General features: G+C 37.5%; 1 protein-coding gene across 1 annotated transcript; it reads left to right on the top strand.

The window, feature by feature from the left end:
- The first annotated feature begins 420 nt into the window (after nt 1-420).
- On the top strand, nt 421-4,221 carry LOC122056974 (G-type lectin S-receptor-like serine/threonine-protein kinase At4g03230). The gene is made up of 9 exons (XM_042618958.1): nt 421-838; nt 1,021-1,256; nt 1,397-2,177; nt 2,322-2,477; nt 2,581-2,789; nt 2,868-3,078; nt 3,199-3,436; nt 3,554-3,701; nt 3,780-4,221. The coding sequence occupies exons 2-9, from the start codon at nt 1,137-1,139 to the stop codon at nt 4,089-4,091; spliced, it is 2,175 nt and encodes a 724-aa protein (XP_042474892.1). The 5' UTR covers nt 421-838; nt 1,021-1,136; the 3' UTR covers nt 4,092-4,221.
- The last annotated feature ends 10,522 nt before the right edge of the window (nt 4,222-14,743 follow it).

The following is a 14,743-nucleotide window of genomic DNA, read 5'->3' as shown; positions in this document are numbered from 1 at the left end:
ATCACCATATGAGTTGAGGTAATTGATCTCATAAATAGTTAACTTGATCATGGCGGTTAACTCAACTACGATTGTCTTTTGGATTTAGTAATCATGATTATAACGATTAATCCAACTATGATTATCCTTAGGCTTAATAACAGCCTATATCATAGTTAGGTTTATTAGCATTCATTGAGTTAACTAGAACCAATTACTAGTGTAAAAAATATAATAATAATAATAAAATTCAACATTAGAAGAAAGCATTAGAAATCAAACCCTATCAATTAATGGAATCATTGTGTCAATAAGAAATTAACAATTTTAATTCTACAAGTGTCCACATGGGACATCACTGACATTCACTCAATTCCCCTCACAGGAATCATTAGGTAGGTCACCAGTTCATGTCACATAAAGGTTGAAGTGGCTGTGTCTTTAGTGAAGCCTCCATCATAGACTTCGAAGATTACATATCCCCAGGTTGAAGTAGCATTTAGAGTGTGATTAACCATACTGATCAGTATAATGGGAAGAGAAAGAGGAACAAGCAGGCTCCCAACCAGACGGTTCAGTTGTTCCATATCATCATTCACGGTACTCTCTTTCTTCTTATCATGCTCTTCTCTTCTACTATGCTCATCAGCAGTAAGAGACATGATTGTTATGAGCCAGGCGATTCATGATGGAGAAACTATTGTTTCTGAGGGAAAAAAATTTCAATTCGGCTTCTTCACCCCCAATGGTGTTGAACTTGACAAACGATATGTCGGAATATGGTATTATGGGTTACCTCAAAATTCAACAACAGTAATGTGGGTAGCCAACAAAGAGAAACCACTCCCAAATATGAAAGGTATTATTAAATTTTGTTTCTACATTTTTTTGTTCCATTTTTTTTTACTCCCAAATTTTTGTTTCCGTACATGATTTAGAATTCTGTATCATCCCCATGTGAATTTTTGGATGGGGAAAGGAAGTAACTGACTTCATTTAATCTTTATTTTATTTTACTTTTTTTTTTTTTTTTTTAAACAGGATATATATCAATCACGGAAGATGGAAAACTAAAAGTTTTAGATGAACAGTGAAGTGTGTTTTGGTACTCGAAATTGAAGGTTTCAAACCCAGTAACAAGCACAAGTGCTAAGCTTATGGATTCCGGGAATCTCATCTTGATTAGGGAGAATGGAGATGATGTGCCAATATGGCAGAGCTTCGAGGAGGTTTCCAACACATTCTTGCCTGGTATGGGGGTATTGGACTCAAGCAAGGTAATGATGAGTACCATATATTGCAGATAATGAAGATAAGAAACTATAAATTTAAATCAAACTTCTCTTTTACCAAATATATATATATATATATATATATATTCTCTGATCTTCTTAAATCTTCATTTATTATTAATTAGGTACTTCGATCATGGAAGACTGAGCAAGATCCAAATCTTGGATGTTTTACTTTTAAGCTCGACCAAACCCAGGGAACAAGATATATAATCAACAATGGATCAGTTACCTATTGGAGAAGTCAATCCTCGAATGATTTCGATCTCACCAATTCTAATGGGATCCCAAAGTGTGTGTCTAAATTATTATCCCCCCAAAAAGCTCCCAACATAACGAATTGTAATACATATAAGTGTAATACTTCGCAACCCTCTCGGTATGAGTTTATCAACAACACAAGATTAGTGATGCATCCATCGGGTCAAATCAGATTTTATAACTGGACTGATCTGGTATGGTCTGCACCAAGTAATAATACTTGTAACATCTACAATGCTTGTGGTCCATATGGTATTTGCAATAGTAGTGATACCACCAACCCACCATGTAAATGCTCGAAGTGGTTCAAACCCAAGTCACAGGCAGATTGGGTTTCTGGGTTGTATTCTGAAGGTTGCACCAAGCCATCACTGGGATGTAAACAAGACCATGAGTTTTTGCCCTTAAATGTGACTAAAGTGGAGAACACTGCCACTAGTTTTGAGGATGCCAAAAAATTGGATGAATGTAGAACAGAATGCCTTAATCGATGCCAGTGCAATGCTTTCTCTTTTGAACTTCAACTGCCAAAAAGGATTGGCATTAGTCCTTGCAAACTTTGGATAAATAATGATCCAAAGGACCTCCAAGAGGCTATCTCCGGAGAGAGTATGGTCATTTATGTCCGTGCAAGCTCTAATATGGGTAGGTGCATTCTCTTCCTTTTTTTTTTTTTTTTTTTGGTGCAAACATTCTCTTCCCTTTTACTATCCTGATTATTGTTAGGGCATCTCTTCCCTTCATGTAATTTCAATAATAGATTAATTGATTAATGATCTTTTGTACCAGGTCCTTTAGAACTAAGTCATTCTTTTCCTAAAAAGAAATCGTCTTCTCCAATTGTGGTGATAATAGCCACTACTACAACAGGGGTAATAGTTTTCTTTGGCGTTGGCATTGTCTGTATAATAATAATGAGAAAGAAAATGGTGAGCAAAAGAGAAGGTAAGTAAAAGTAACCCATTCATTGTGTGGATTGTACACCCTTGTGAGTTCACGATTCACTTGTTGTATATATTCTAAGAATGTGTTTATCTTTTAAAATCAGCTCACAGGGAAAGTACTCAAGAAACTTCAACTTTTGCTTTCGTTGGAGATGTGGAACATGCTAGTGACTTAATATATCCAAACAAATTTGGAAAAGATGAGAAGGCCATTGATGCACCATTTTTTGATTTTGAAAGCATAGTGACTGCTACTAAGGACTTCTGTAATACAAATAAGCTTGGACAAGGAGGATTTGGACCTGTCTACAAGGTTTTTACCTCTAGTCCTTTTCTTTTTTTTTTTTGAATTGATTTTAAGTTCTGATTTTTGTTGATGATTATGCCACAGGGGAATTTACCGGGAGGACAAGAAATAGCTGTGAAAAGGCTTTCAAAGAATTCTGGACAAGGTCTAAATGAATTTAAAAACGAGGTCTTATTGATTGCAAAACTGCAGCATAGAAATCTCGTTAGACTTCTACGTTATTCTATCAAAGGAGATGAAAAAATTCTTGTTTATGAATATATGCCAAACAAAAGCTTGGACTCCTTTATCTTTGGTGAGTTTCTAATATATTTTAGGTCCTTTTAATTATCTATCTTATTATTCAACATTTTAACTTGTTATATGCTATGCCTACCATTGAATCTAATTCACTTTCTAAATGGAAACATGATAGATCAATCACAATGCTCATTATTGAATTGGGAAAAGCGTTTCAACATTATAATGGGAATTGCTCGAGGGCTTCTTTATCTTCATCAAGACTCTAGATTGAAGATTATTCACAGAGACTTGAAAACTAGTAACATCCTCCTAGATGAGGAGATGAACCCTAAAATTTCAGATTTTGGTTTGGCAAGGATTTTTGGAGGAAACCAAAATGAAGAAAATACTAATAGAGTGGTTGGGACATAGTAAGTGTTGGAACTTAATATCGTCTTTCTACCCTAAAATTGCTCAATTGTTGTAATTCTATTTGTTATTTAACTCAATGGTGAATTCACTATTATTTTTATGATGGCCCATTGCAGTGGATACATGTCACCTGAGTATGCATTAAATGGGATTTTCTCAACTAAATCTGATGTCTTCAGCTTTGGGGTTATGCTACTTGAGATTGTTAGTGGGAAGAAGAATACAGGAGTTCCGTTTGAATACTCTTTGAATCTTCTAGGATATGTAAGCACTCAACTTCTAAATTTCATTGATCACTTTGCCAATTTTTTCATTTCTCATTGGAATTCTCAATTATTTCAGGCATGGGAATTGTGGAAAAATGACAAAGTGTTGGATTTCATGGATAAATCATTATGTGAATCATATAATGCATGTGAAGTTTCAAAGTGCGTCAATGTTGGGCTCCTATGTGTACAAGATGAAGCAGATGATAGACCAACTATGTCAAATGTAGTTTTCATGCTAGGAAGTGAGACAACTACTCTTCCAACTCCAAAAGAATCAGCTTTTATTGCAAGAAAGTACTATCCATCTGACACAGCTTCTTCATCTAGTAGACCAGAAATGTATACTATTAATGAGCAGACAATTACTGAGGTACAAGGTCGATAGTATAAGATTTTGTTGATGACCCTAAGGGAAAAGAGTACATCTGATTGTAAATCTTGTTTGGAGTGATCTGTTAATATGAACTTTGGCCATATGACAGAAACGAAATAGCATGTGAAGGTCCAAACTTTAATGGTGATAGTTCAGAGAAAACTAAAAAATATACCGATAGGTAAGGTTCTCAAACTTTTGAATTAGTGAATGGTTATGAGTTCCCTCTTTGTAGTCTTCAAAAAGTTGTAAATATAAGGATTGATCTTATGCTCCTCTCTTTTATGGGACTCAAAATAACCTCGTTGTGTTATAATAGGCTCCAATATGCTCAAAGTAGCATATTTAAAACAGGGACTTAATTTTAAAATAAATTAATAAATGCTAAAGAGAATCTAACTGTGATGGTGTTGAACTATATAATGGAAAAATCAATAATCAAAGGAAAGCATTAGAAAACTAATCTTATCACTAGGAATCAAGCGTCTATGTGAAATTAAGAATAGTACTTCTGCAAGTTTCTACATGGTTCACTGTCCCTCATTCCCTCTCATAAATAGAATCATTAGGTTAAGTCACATAAAAGTCGAAGTTGATTAGTCTTTATCTTATCCTCTTATAAGGCTATAATTTTGTTTGTCCAGTGTTCACCTAATGATAACGGGAAGACAAGAAGAAGAGCAACAAGAGGAGTCACTAGATGGTCCATTACTAATATATCATCCACCTAAAAATATATACATATAGGGAGAGGTATAGGTATGCTAGCAGGATACAAAGGTATTAGGAATGCTAACGGGTTATTAGCCCTAGGATTTTATCATCCTAAATATAACAGTTGGATTGAGAGAAGAGGTCTAAATCTTCAATCCACCGCTACTATACATTATCTCTCCCCTAATTCTATCTTCACCCTCCATCTAACCAGTCAAGCTGCCAGAACATCACCGGAACACTACTTAAGCCATGCCAAAACATTGCTGAAACGCTACTTCAGCCACGCCGGAAACCAGTGTTCATAGGGTTTCCGGTTTCGAATGTGTTTAGTGTCATTGATTCTTGTTTAAATAGGCAAGATTGAAAACCAGAAGTATAACATTGATGGGACTGTTCTTCTTCCTCACTAGACTTCTTCCTCTTGGCCTTCTACGGCGGGTAGGGAGGAAGAAGAAGGGGAAGGAAAGGAATTGTAAAAAACGTAGCACAGATAGATTTAGATATAAACTATATTTAATCAATGGCATACATCCGATCTATCTAATCTAACGACGAATAGATACTTACATTCATTATACCTTTGTATCCCAAAAACATTCCTTTCTTTTTCCCATATATATATCATCCTCCCTCTCAGTCCAAGTATGTTTGATTAGGACCCCTCAATGAAGTATGGACAACGTATGTAGACACCTAACATGTGAGAAGGGGAAAGGCACGTGACTTTCTTCCGGCCTTATTTATTGTCCAACTAATTATCTTTGAATTATTTCTAACATCAGACCTCAAGCTAAAAAACCTCACCTCTCCCTCAAGAAAAAGACAACAAGGTGTCCAATGGTCCTGAGTCTCCTGAACTCCGAATTGGTTTGTATCTCACAAGAAGCTGAGGGATAGAGGTCACTCGGAGCCCACTTCCACAAGCACAACCAGCCCATAGCTAAGCACCGCACCAACTCAGCGACCACGGAAACACGAGCAACAACGGCAAATCCCCGCTCTCTCTTTCGTCTGGGTACCTGCTAGTTCTTTTCCCGTCTTTGGATTTTTTTTTTTTTGTTGTTCGCAACTCACTGAGTGATTACATAGGCCAGCCAAGCATATTAATCGGCGATCTCTGATCCCAATTTGAATCGCTTTGAATCGAATATTCTTGAATCGGAATTGGATCGGACGATTACGATTACGATTACGGTTGTACGCTTTTGTCCATTTAAGTTTTTGGTTTTTCAAATTATTGTTGTACGATTCATTATGCTAGGCCAATTTTGTTTCATTCGCAATGAATGCCACATGGGTCAGGGGTGTTTGCTTACATTTACTGGACTTGTCTTTATCAAAGTCAGATTCAAACCAGCTTTATAGGACTTTGTCAGTTGTCAAGTCATACTCAAAAAACTTCCATGTGACATACTCAAAGCTTAGGAGCCTTTGTCAAAAAGTTTTGAATCCAAATCAAATCAAATCTAAAGTCACTTCGATTTTGAATACCAAATCCCATTTTAATTTGATTTGATTTTTTTCTTCCTATGGAAACACCTTGGTTTGGTTAAGAGCACAGTAGCCAAATTTCATAACAGAAATACTTGTGTATAATTAGAATTATAATTATTATTATTATTTTAGAATGTATTAACACTAATATATCATAATATATATTTATAATACTATTATTCTACAATGTAATATAGTAAAATAATTTAATATAAACATATACCTTTTTTTTTTTTGAGATATATGGTTATTAAGACATAAATGGAGCTAAGGTATGAATTATACCTTCTATGGAATAGTGTGCTTGAATCAGTGAAATAGATGGCACCTACCTATCCTCCTCGTCTATGTCCATATTATTCGTGAATTTGATGGATTCCCATTGGTTTTAATTACTAATGGAGTGACTAAGCCTCCATTTTTCTACCCAAAAAAAAATGATTAAGCCTCCATTTGACAATCCCATCTCTATAACTTTTAAATTATAAAGTTGATTGATGTTGATTTAAGGGGAGATTAGGCTTAATTTACCATAACTTTAGTAATTGCACTGTCACTTATTTCTTTCAAATTAAAAGAGCAGATTTGTCATATTAATATTAGAGAAAGAGAAAAAGAGAAAACTACCACACAAGAAGGGAGAAATGACTTCCCTCTCACTGTAAAATGAAAATTCTCAATTAGCTCTATGTGCACTCCCATTTGCCTCACATTAGTGTGAAGATAACCAAGTCTTCATTCGGATGCATATCAATACAATCTTTATTTTGAATAAAAGATTTTAAGACATATTCAACTATTTTATAATACAATATTATCCTTCAATTGAAAGCATATAGATACAATCTTTAATTTGAATATAAACCTGTAAATCATCTCTATGGTAAATGTTATTCTTCATTTTTATTTGGGAAATTTATATCCACCTCCCCTCGCGTTTGTCTTTATTACGTCATCGCCCTCGAAGTTCATTTATTATATTTAAACCCACAAATCTAATACCAAGGGATTGAGATTAATTTTAAAATTAAAAAGACAAAACTGCCCCTTCAACTCTCCTTTTCCCCAACAGCCCAATGTGCAGAGTCGGCCCAGAGTGAGGAGGGATCTCTCTCTCTCTCTCTCTCTCTCTCTCTCTCTCTCTTCCTGTGTGTGCGCGCGCGCACAAGACGGTAGAGACTAGACACACAGAGTGTGTGAGTGTGCGTGTGTATATGAGAGAAAAGATGAAGTTCACACCAGAGACAGTGACATTTGGTGCTGGTGAACTTGGAGGGGATCATGGAGAGAGCGGATGAGTCACTACTGCCTGGTGTGTACAGCAAGGAGGTTGGGGTTGCCCTCCACACTGACCCAATTGGTCTGGGCCCTCTCACCCTCTTTCGATCAATTGTGCAATCCTGCTGCTACCAACTCGCAGCCTTTCTCGCTGTCAACCACAACAGAGCCCATGTGAATATGTGATCGCCCTCAGTTCCTTCCTCTGGGCCGCTGCGACCTTCCTCATTGCCTTCTCCTCCACTTTATTTCAGGCCCTCCTTCCCTAGATCTAATCTCTCTCTCAAATGCCACTCAAAACACAAGCATATCCAATGGTGTCAACTGAATTGCCTTGCGAGGTGCAAAAGCAGAGCCCAATCTGTATATGTGAGATCTTCCATTAATTTAGATAGATTTTGTCTCGGAGTATATACCCATATCTTTGCCAAATCCTTAAAACCCATCTCTGACAAGGATCAAGCAAGAGCAATGAGTTACAGTGATCAAACACAGAAGATCTAATTTGGGGGAAAACGGAGAAATTTTTTCAAAAGGAGTTTCCAAACTTAGAGCTGCAGACAACCCTTTGAAAGGAAACTTCGCACAGAGAACCTTTGAAAGAAACCTTCACTGTTTGGAGATAGTTTGCTTGAGATCTGAGAAGAAACAATAACACCGTGAGAACCTTCACCGGTTTGGGGAAACAATGGCCTAAGACGTTGGTATGTTGGACACAATAAGGGCAAAATAGGTATTTAATGAAAATATGTCCACCAAACGGACTGATTCTAAAAGGATATCACGGTGTTAGATTTATAGTTTAAATGTAATAAATGAAATTCAAAGAGAGAGACTGTAATAAATGCAAATGCCAGGGGGGAGGTGAATATAAATTTTCTTTTTTATTTTACTTATAAACCAGTAAAGCATTCTCATTTACGCTATCCTATCCCAGAAACAATCCTTAAATTTCATCACACTTATTCTTGGTAAACCATTGATCCGAAAATATAACTCTCTATATTTTGTTTTTTGTGTCTCGATCATATAGGAATGTCTTCATCTCTACTCTTGCCAAGCACCTGGAAAATCCTCACAGAACAGATCAACAGAAATGAATGTCGGTTGGGACTTAGGAGGTCCTAATGCTTCTTTCACAAAGTTTTATGGTGTTGAGCGAATCTTTTAAGGTGGCCCCCCACTTCGGCTACGAGACTGTGACCCACCCACCCACCCACCAGAAACCCCTTCCCACGCTCACGGCTCACCACCAGACCAGCAAACCCTGGCCCACACTAAGCCCGTAACCTCTACCGAGGCACTCAAATTACCACCAAACCTCACCACACGAGACGAAGCCCAGAGCGCCCTTTCCAGAAACGCCCACCCTCGCCCACTGAACAGAAGAAGTAACCTATGAAAGGATAGAGAGAACACCAAGATCACGCCACAGTTCCCACTGTGATACTGAAACGTTTTTTGCTTTCGCATTTCTTACCTAGAAAGAGATAGTACTTCAAATGTGCTTGCTTAGATTGTGGCTTGAAGCTGTTTGACGAAATGACTAAAGGAAATGTTGTTTCTTCCACTTCAGTCCATTGCTCAGATCTTCCTCCCAGTGCCTAGATCTTCTTGTTGGAGCTGAAACCGGTGCTGTAAACCAACATCATGCAAGACGCGAACGAAAGCTTTCGGCGTAATTTTACTAACGAAAGCCTTTCGGGTGCAATTTTCCAAAATCTGTCATAATCGCAATTTAATCCCAAGCGTCGAAACTAAACATGTAAATGGGCTAATACGAGATAAGCCCACACATTTGGCCCATTTTAAAATGCCAACCCCAAAATGATACACAAAAAGCAACCCAAGACAAGTAAGAAGAATCTCAGAATCAATCCAATTCGTAGCCCATGAACATCAGAAAGAATATTCTTTTTGTAACCTTCATATCAGGCCCAAACCAGTTCAAGGAAGCCCCAGCCATTATCCACCACTTCCCAAAACATCATACAGGTCTGGTGGTATTAGAAACGAGAAATTTCTTATTCGATAAGTTACACAATCATTATTACGAAAAAGGCAGGGCTTTCTAAGCAAGAAACATAAGGAAACATCCCAATGATATAAGGCAAAATGGTGTCGTACATAGAAAGGTAGCAATGTCATTTCTTGTGAGGAAGAGAGATATGGATGTACCATACCCTTTTCACTTACAAAAGTTTTTTTTTTTTTTTTTTTTTCATTTTTATAGATGTACCATACCCTTTTCACCTCATATTCTTTTATTAAAATATTAATTTAAAAAAAAAAATTTAATATAATAATATATGTGAAGAGGCGCAATGTTTGCCTTAAGCTGAGAGATCTTTTTTCCTTCTCTTTTTAATCCAATTTCACTTCCCTTCTTTTCTTTTTACTTGAAATCGAATGTAACCTTATAAATCGAGCAGCAATTATTTCAAACCAATTAGATCAAGGGATTTCCAGGTAATCAACCTAGCAAGGAAAGTCAATATAGAACCATTTTAGCAGAACATTCTCGAAGAATGGAAAAATTATGGATTTTGATCCTCTCCAACCACACTAGGCACCCGACCACATCCAATGGTTGGAAGCATCTCAGGCACGTACCTTAGCACTTGGGTGCACACCCAAGTGGCTCATGGTCGTCAGATGCGCTTATTAGATGTATTTGGTTGCAATGGGATTGATTAAGGGTTGTTGGTCAAAGTAAAGCTCCCAAACCCAATATTTAATATTCATAGGAGAAAAATAAAGTTGCCTACTCGTGTGGCCCCCATGAACCCAGACTTTAGGTTACGTGAAATTACCGCTCAACCTTTATGAAATAAAAAATCTTATTCATGTTGATGTCCCTGTATGCTCTCTCTTACCCCTTCCACCCGCACTGGTGTAAAGGCCACATGAATGGGCAAGAGATATTGAAATCAATTTAAAACCATAGCTAAAATCAATGTATATGAAGATGGCTGATACAAATCAATATCGAATGGTACTGGGTAACGAAATATAACCAACTTTATATTGACCAGAACCCCACCAGACCATGGCCCTTTGAGAGAACTATCCCAGAAACATCAAAGAAGAAAGTGGTCAAGGCAAAAGCCATCAGCTTAGAAGGTCAATCCGACATTCACTAAAAAAAGTTAATTTAAAAGAAAAAAAGACATCCATTAAAAGTAACCAGTCATAGCGAGATTAACGTCTTTTTTAATAGGTAATCCACATTACCTTCTTTCCATGTCCCTCTATTATGTAAACTTTGACAATAAAATCAGCATCAAGTTTCCTTGCACCCAAGGTAGATGGGAATTCAACTCAAAAGATCTAGGCCACTCGAGGGGGTCACTGGGGAGGGTGGGGGGAGGTGGGGCTTTCGACCCTTAAATCGTGCGGCAAAGGAAGACTTTCTATAAAGCGATGCAATTCAGAATGAAGATTGAATTGGACCTAACATCACCATCTGTTCACCTATGTTCTTTTAACTATGGTTAAATAGAAAGAAACTTTTTTCCATGGGGCAATCTCCCTCCTATTTCATCAACTAAAGGGCTTCGATCTAATAGAGATTACATGCTTAAGAGAGATATGCATGCTTTGGAAGAGATCCAAATTTTTTTTCTTTATCCCATTATTTTAGATATATTCTTTCAATGTTTTTTTTTTTTTTTTATTATTATTTAACTTCATTGTATAACTGTAAGCATTCACTATATAATGGGAATAAACCCATCAACGAACACAATATGGTTTCGAACTCAAGAGGTTTTTTTTTTTCATCAAAGAAAGGAAGAAGATAATTATGAGGCGGTTCGAACTCAAGACCTCCTGGTGAGTATGATTTTTGGTACACCACAACTTATCAACTACACTAATCAATTATTGTTGAGGATAAAAATCATAGTAACACCATTGATCATGTAATATCTCTCTCCTAATTTTCAAAAATTTCGATCTTTTTTCTCTTCCTCAACCAAAAAAGAAACCTTTTCTCATATCTTCCAACGTAGCCTTAAATTTGAGCAGAGCCTCACAAGTCTCAAAGGTGCAATGTCAACATCCGCTGGGTCCCAATTCCTCTTCTGCCCCTTCCCATATTTTGTTTTGAATCTTTTGATAGAATTCAAAAGCAACAGTGACCCATCTTACAATAGACACATATGGCAGTCCGAAGAGATTTAAATCTGATTGAATGAGAAGAGGCTTTGTCACAATGGCTGACACTGGGGCCGAGGACGGTGGGGAGACATTTTCTGAAATTAGCTGAAGAGATGAGCCCTCAAAAAGTTTTGGCTTCTGGGGCAATGCCAAAGGTAGTATCAGTGCTTCAAGCTCATATCCCATAAAAAATAGTTATAGCTAGATCTCATATTAGGTTAAGCTAGCACTCCATGGAGTTCTGAAGACTTCTTTACATCTAACACCTACATGAAAGGAATAAGGCTAACAGATTGTTTGGTTGGTGGTTAACAAGTTAGCTAGACTTTTTTAATCTTAGTTTTCTTTTCCATGTTTTATTTCATTTTGAATTTTATTCATGGTCATCCTCTCCTTTATACCACCCTGGCTTTTTCTTTTTTTTTTTGGGTAATTTACAGCGCCACCCCTTGGAGAATGCCATTATTATAGGGACATCCCCTCTCTTTCACCAAATTAAACTCAGACCCCCTACCGTCAGTCTCTGTTAAGTGATGCTATGAAATGACATTTTAACCCTTATAAGTAAAACACTCTTATCTTATTATCCCAAAAATACCCCTCTCTTCACACGTATACCGTTTCATTATCTCTGTATCACTCTCTCTCCATGGCGATGCCCTTGAAATTGCAGGAGTCTTGAGCTTTCCCTTCATTCTGATAATAGCTATCGAAGACATAAGAAGGAAAGAAATCTATGCAAAAAGTGCAGCCAAATTAGGGAAAACAAAGACAGAGAGACGAAATTCTTACCAAAGCTTGTAAATCCTGAAAACCGAACAATCAATCCATCCCAATTAAGAAATATGATCAATACATACAAGATCATATAAAGAGGGGAAAACCAAGACAAAGAGACAAGATTCATGCCAAAGCTTCCAAATCCTGAAAACCAACAGGGAAAAGAGAAGGTCTTCTTCATCAAATCAAAAATGGAAGGAAAGAGATCTATGCAAAAAGTGCAGCCAAAACCACATAAAATGAAAGGATGAAGAAGCCTGCTTCGCGAGTCGCCGCAAGTCCCTCCACGGCTTCGTTCGTTGTCGCTGCCGCTGTTCTTCAATTGCCGTACTTGCATCCGCATGAATGAAATCTTTGTCTTCTCTCTCCTTATTCTCTATACCACCGATATTCCCATTCCCCATTTGATCTGAAGCTTTTATCACAGCAATATCCTTAGAGATGATCGGAATCAGAGCCGAGATGAAGGAATCTCTGTTGTTGCTACCGCCGTAGTCGCCGGAAGGGGGTTCGTAGCCGCTAATCTGAAAAGCCTTGAGGAACGCCGGAAGGGTTGTGATGAAATCCGCCGTCGTCGCCTTTGCCGGAAGGGTTGTGATGAAATCAATTTGGAGATTGCAAGTATCGATCTTGCCATAACCCCATGTCTTTAGAAGCTCCGCCGTGATTCCTTCCATGTCGCCATCTATCACCGCTTCCGCTGCTCTTCACGGAGATCGATCGCCGCTGCTCTTCACGGAGATCGATCGCCGCTGCTCTTCACGGAGATCGATCGCCGCTGCTCTTCACGGAGATTGGGAATGGGTTAGGTCTCAATTTGGGGAACAGGGTATAATACCGTAAATGGGTATTTTAGGTAGTTAACATTTAGAAAGGGTATTTTGGTATTAAAAGAAAAATATAATAGATGACATCAGCATATAAGGTATATTCCATAACAGTGACTGACGGTAGGGGGTCTGAATCTAATTTGGTGAAAGTGAGGGGGTGTTCCTATAATACTGGCATTCTCCAGGGGGTGGCGCTGTAAATTACCCTTTTTTTTTTTTCATTGTAGCTTAAACTAAAGGACCACTACCAACCCAGCAACATGTGAGAATACAAGAATATAGCTCAATTTAAAATCTGTACTTTGAAGGGTTTAATAGGAATCTACACTACATGGCCAAACTGCCAGTTAACTTTATTTTGATTTCTTGATGACAAAACTCCAACTCAAAACTTTTTTTTTTTTTGCCATAGAGCTAGGGATAGGTTATGGACTTGAATCTCACTCAAGCCTCGATTGGTTGGGAGGGAAATTAAGGCTCCGTTTGGTTTCGAAGGGAAGGGAAGGAAAGGAAAATTATAAAACAAAATAAAGCAATTTTTGTAAACATTAGCCCATATGGCTATATCACTAACTTTAAATCATTCTATATTTGATTATTAAATTTCACTTTACATTTCATCTAAAACCCTTTACTACAAAACACAAAACAAAATTACATGTAAAATATATCATTACTAAATATGGCAACAATTTTAAGTAGTTTATAGAATCCATGGTTTTAAGTATCGGTGCGTATCGTGCCGTATCGGCCGATACGTATCCGTATCGGTAGGCATCGGCACGATACATACCGATACGCTACGGGGAATTTTGGGCCCCCTTTTACGTATCGTTGTATCGTGCGTATCGTACCGTACCGTACCGTATCGGTACCGATACGTACGATACTCTACGATACGAACTTTTGAAAATCTGGAAATTCCTGAGAGTATCGGTACGTATCGGTACCGTATCGGTATGTATCGACCGTATCGTGCAGTATCGAGCCGTATCGTACTGTATCGGTACCGTATCGGTACGTATCGACTGAAAATATGAAAATTCCCGTGAATGTGCCTTTTATTGTTTGAAACAAACACTTCAAACTCTCACCAATAGTTTTCTATATTTCTCTTCTTTCTTCCCCTTTGATTCACACACCTTTTTGGAGACTCAAATGGTAGATTGAAAGAAACATTGTCGAAGTGAATGGTTCAAAGAAGGAGAAAAACATAGTCCAAGAAGAACCTTGAACTTGAAAGTTGAAAATTTTAAATAGTAAGTTCTTGAATCTTTACTCACTTTTTTCAATTTTAACCTTAGATTTTCAAGTTTTTTTACAAATCTAAGGTTCATCATAGGGGTGTCAACCGGTCGGGTCGGTTCGGTTTCAATCGGGCTTAATCGGGCTTAAAGACTTTCA

The sequence above is a fragment of the Macadamia integrifolia genome, chromosome 2, assembly GCF_013358625.1.
Source record: "Macadamia integrifolia cultivar HAES 741 chromosome 2, SCU_Mint_v3, whole genome shotgun sequence".
NCBI lineage: Eukaryota > Viridiplantae > Streptophyta > Magnoliopsida > Proteales > Proteaceae > Macadamia > Macadamia integrifolia.
The sequence above is the reverse complement of the archived record's forward strand: the minus strand, read 5'-3'. Positions and strand labels throughout refer to the sequence as shown.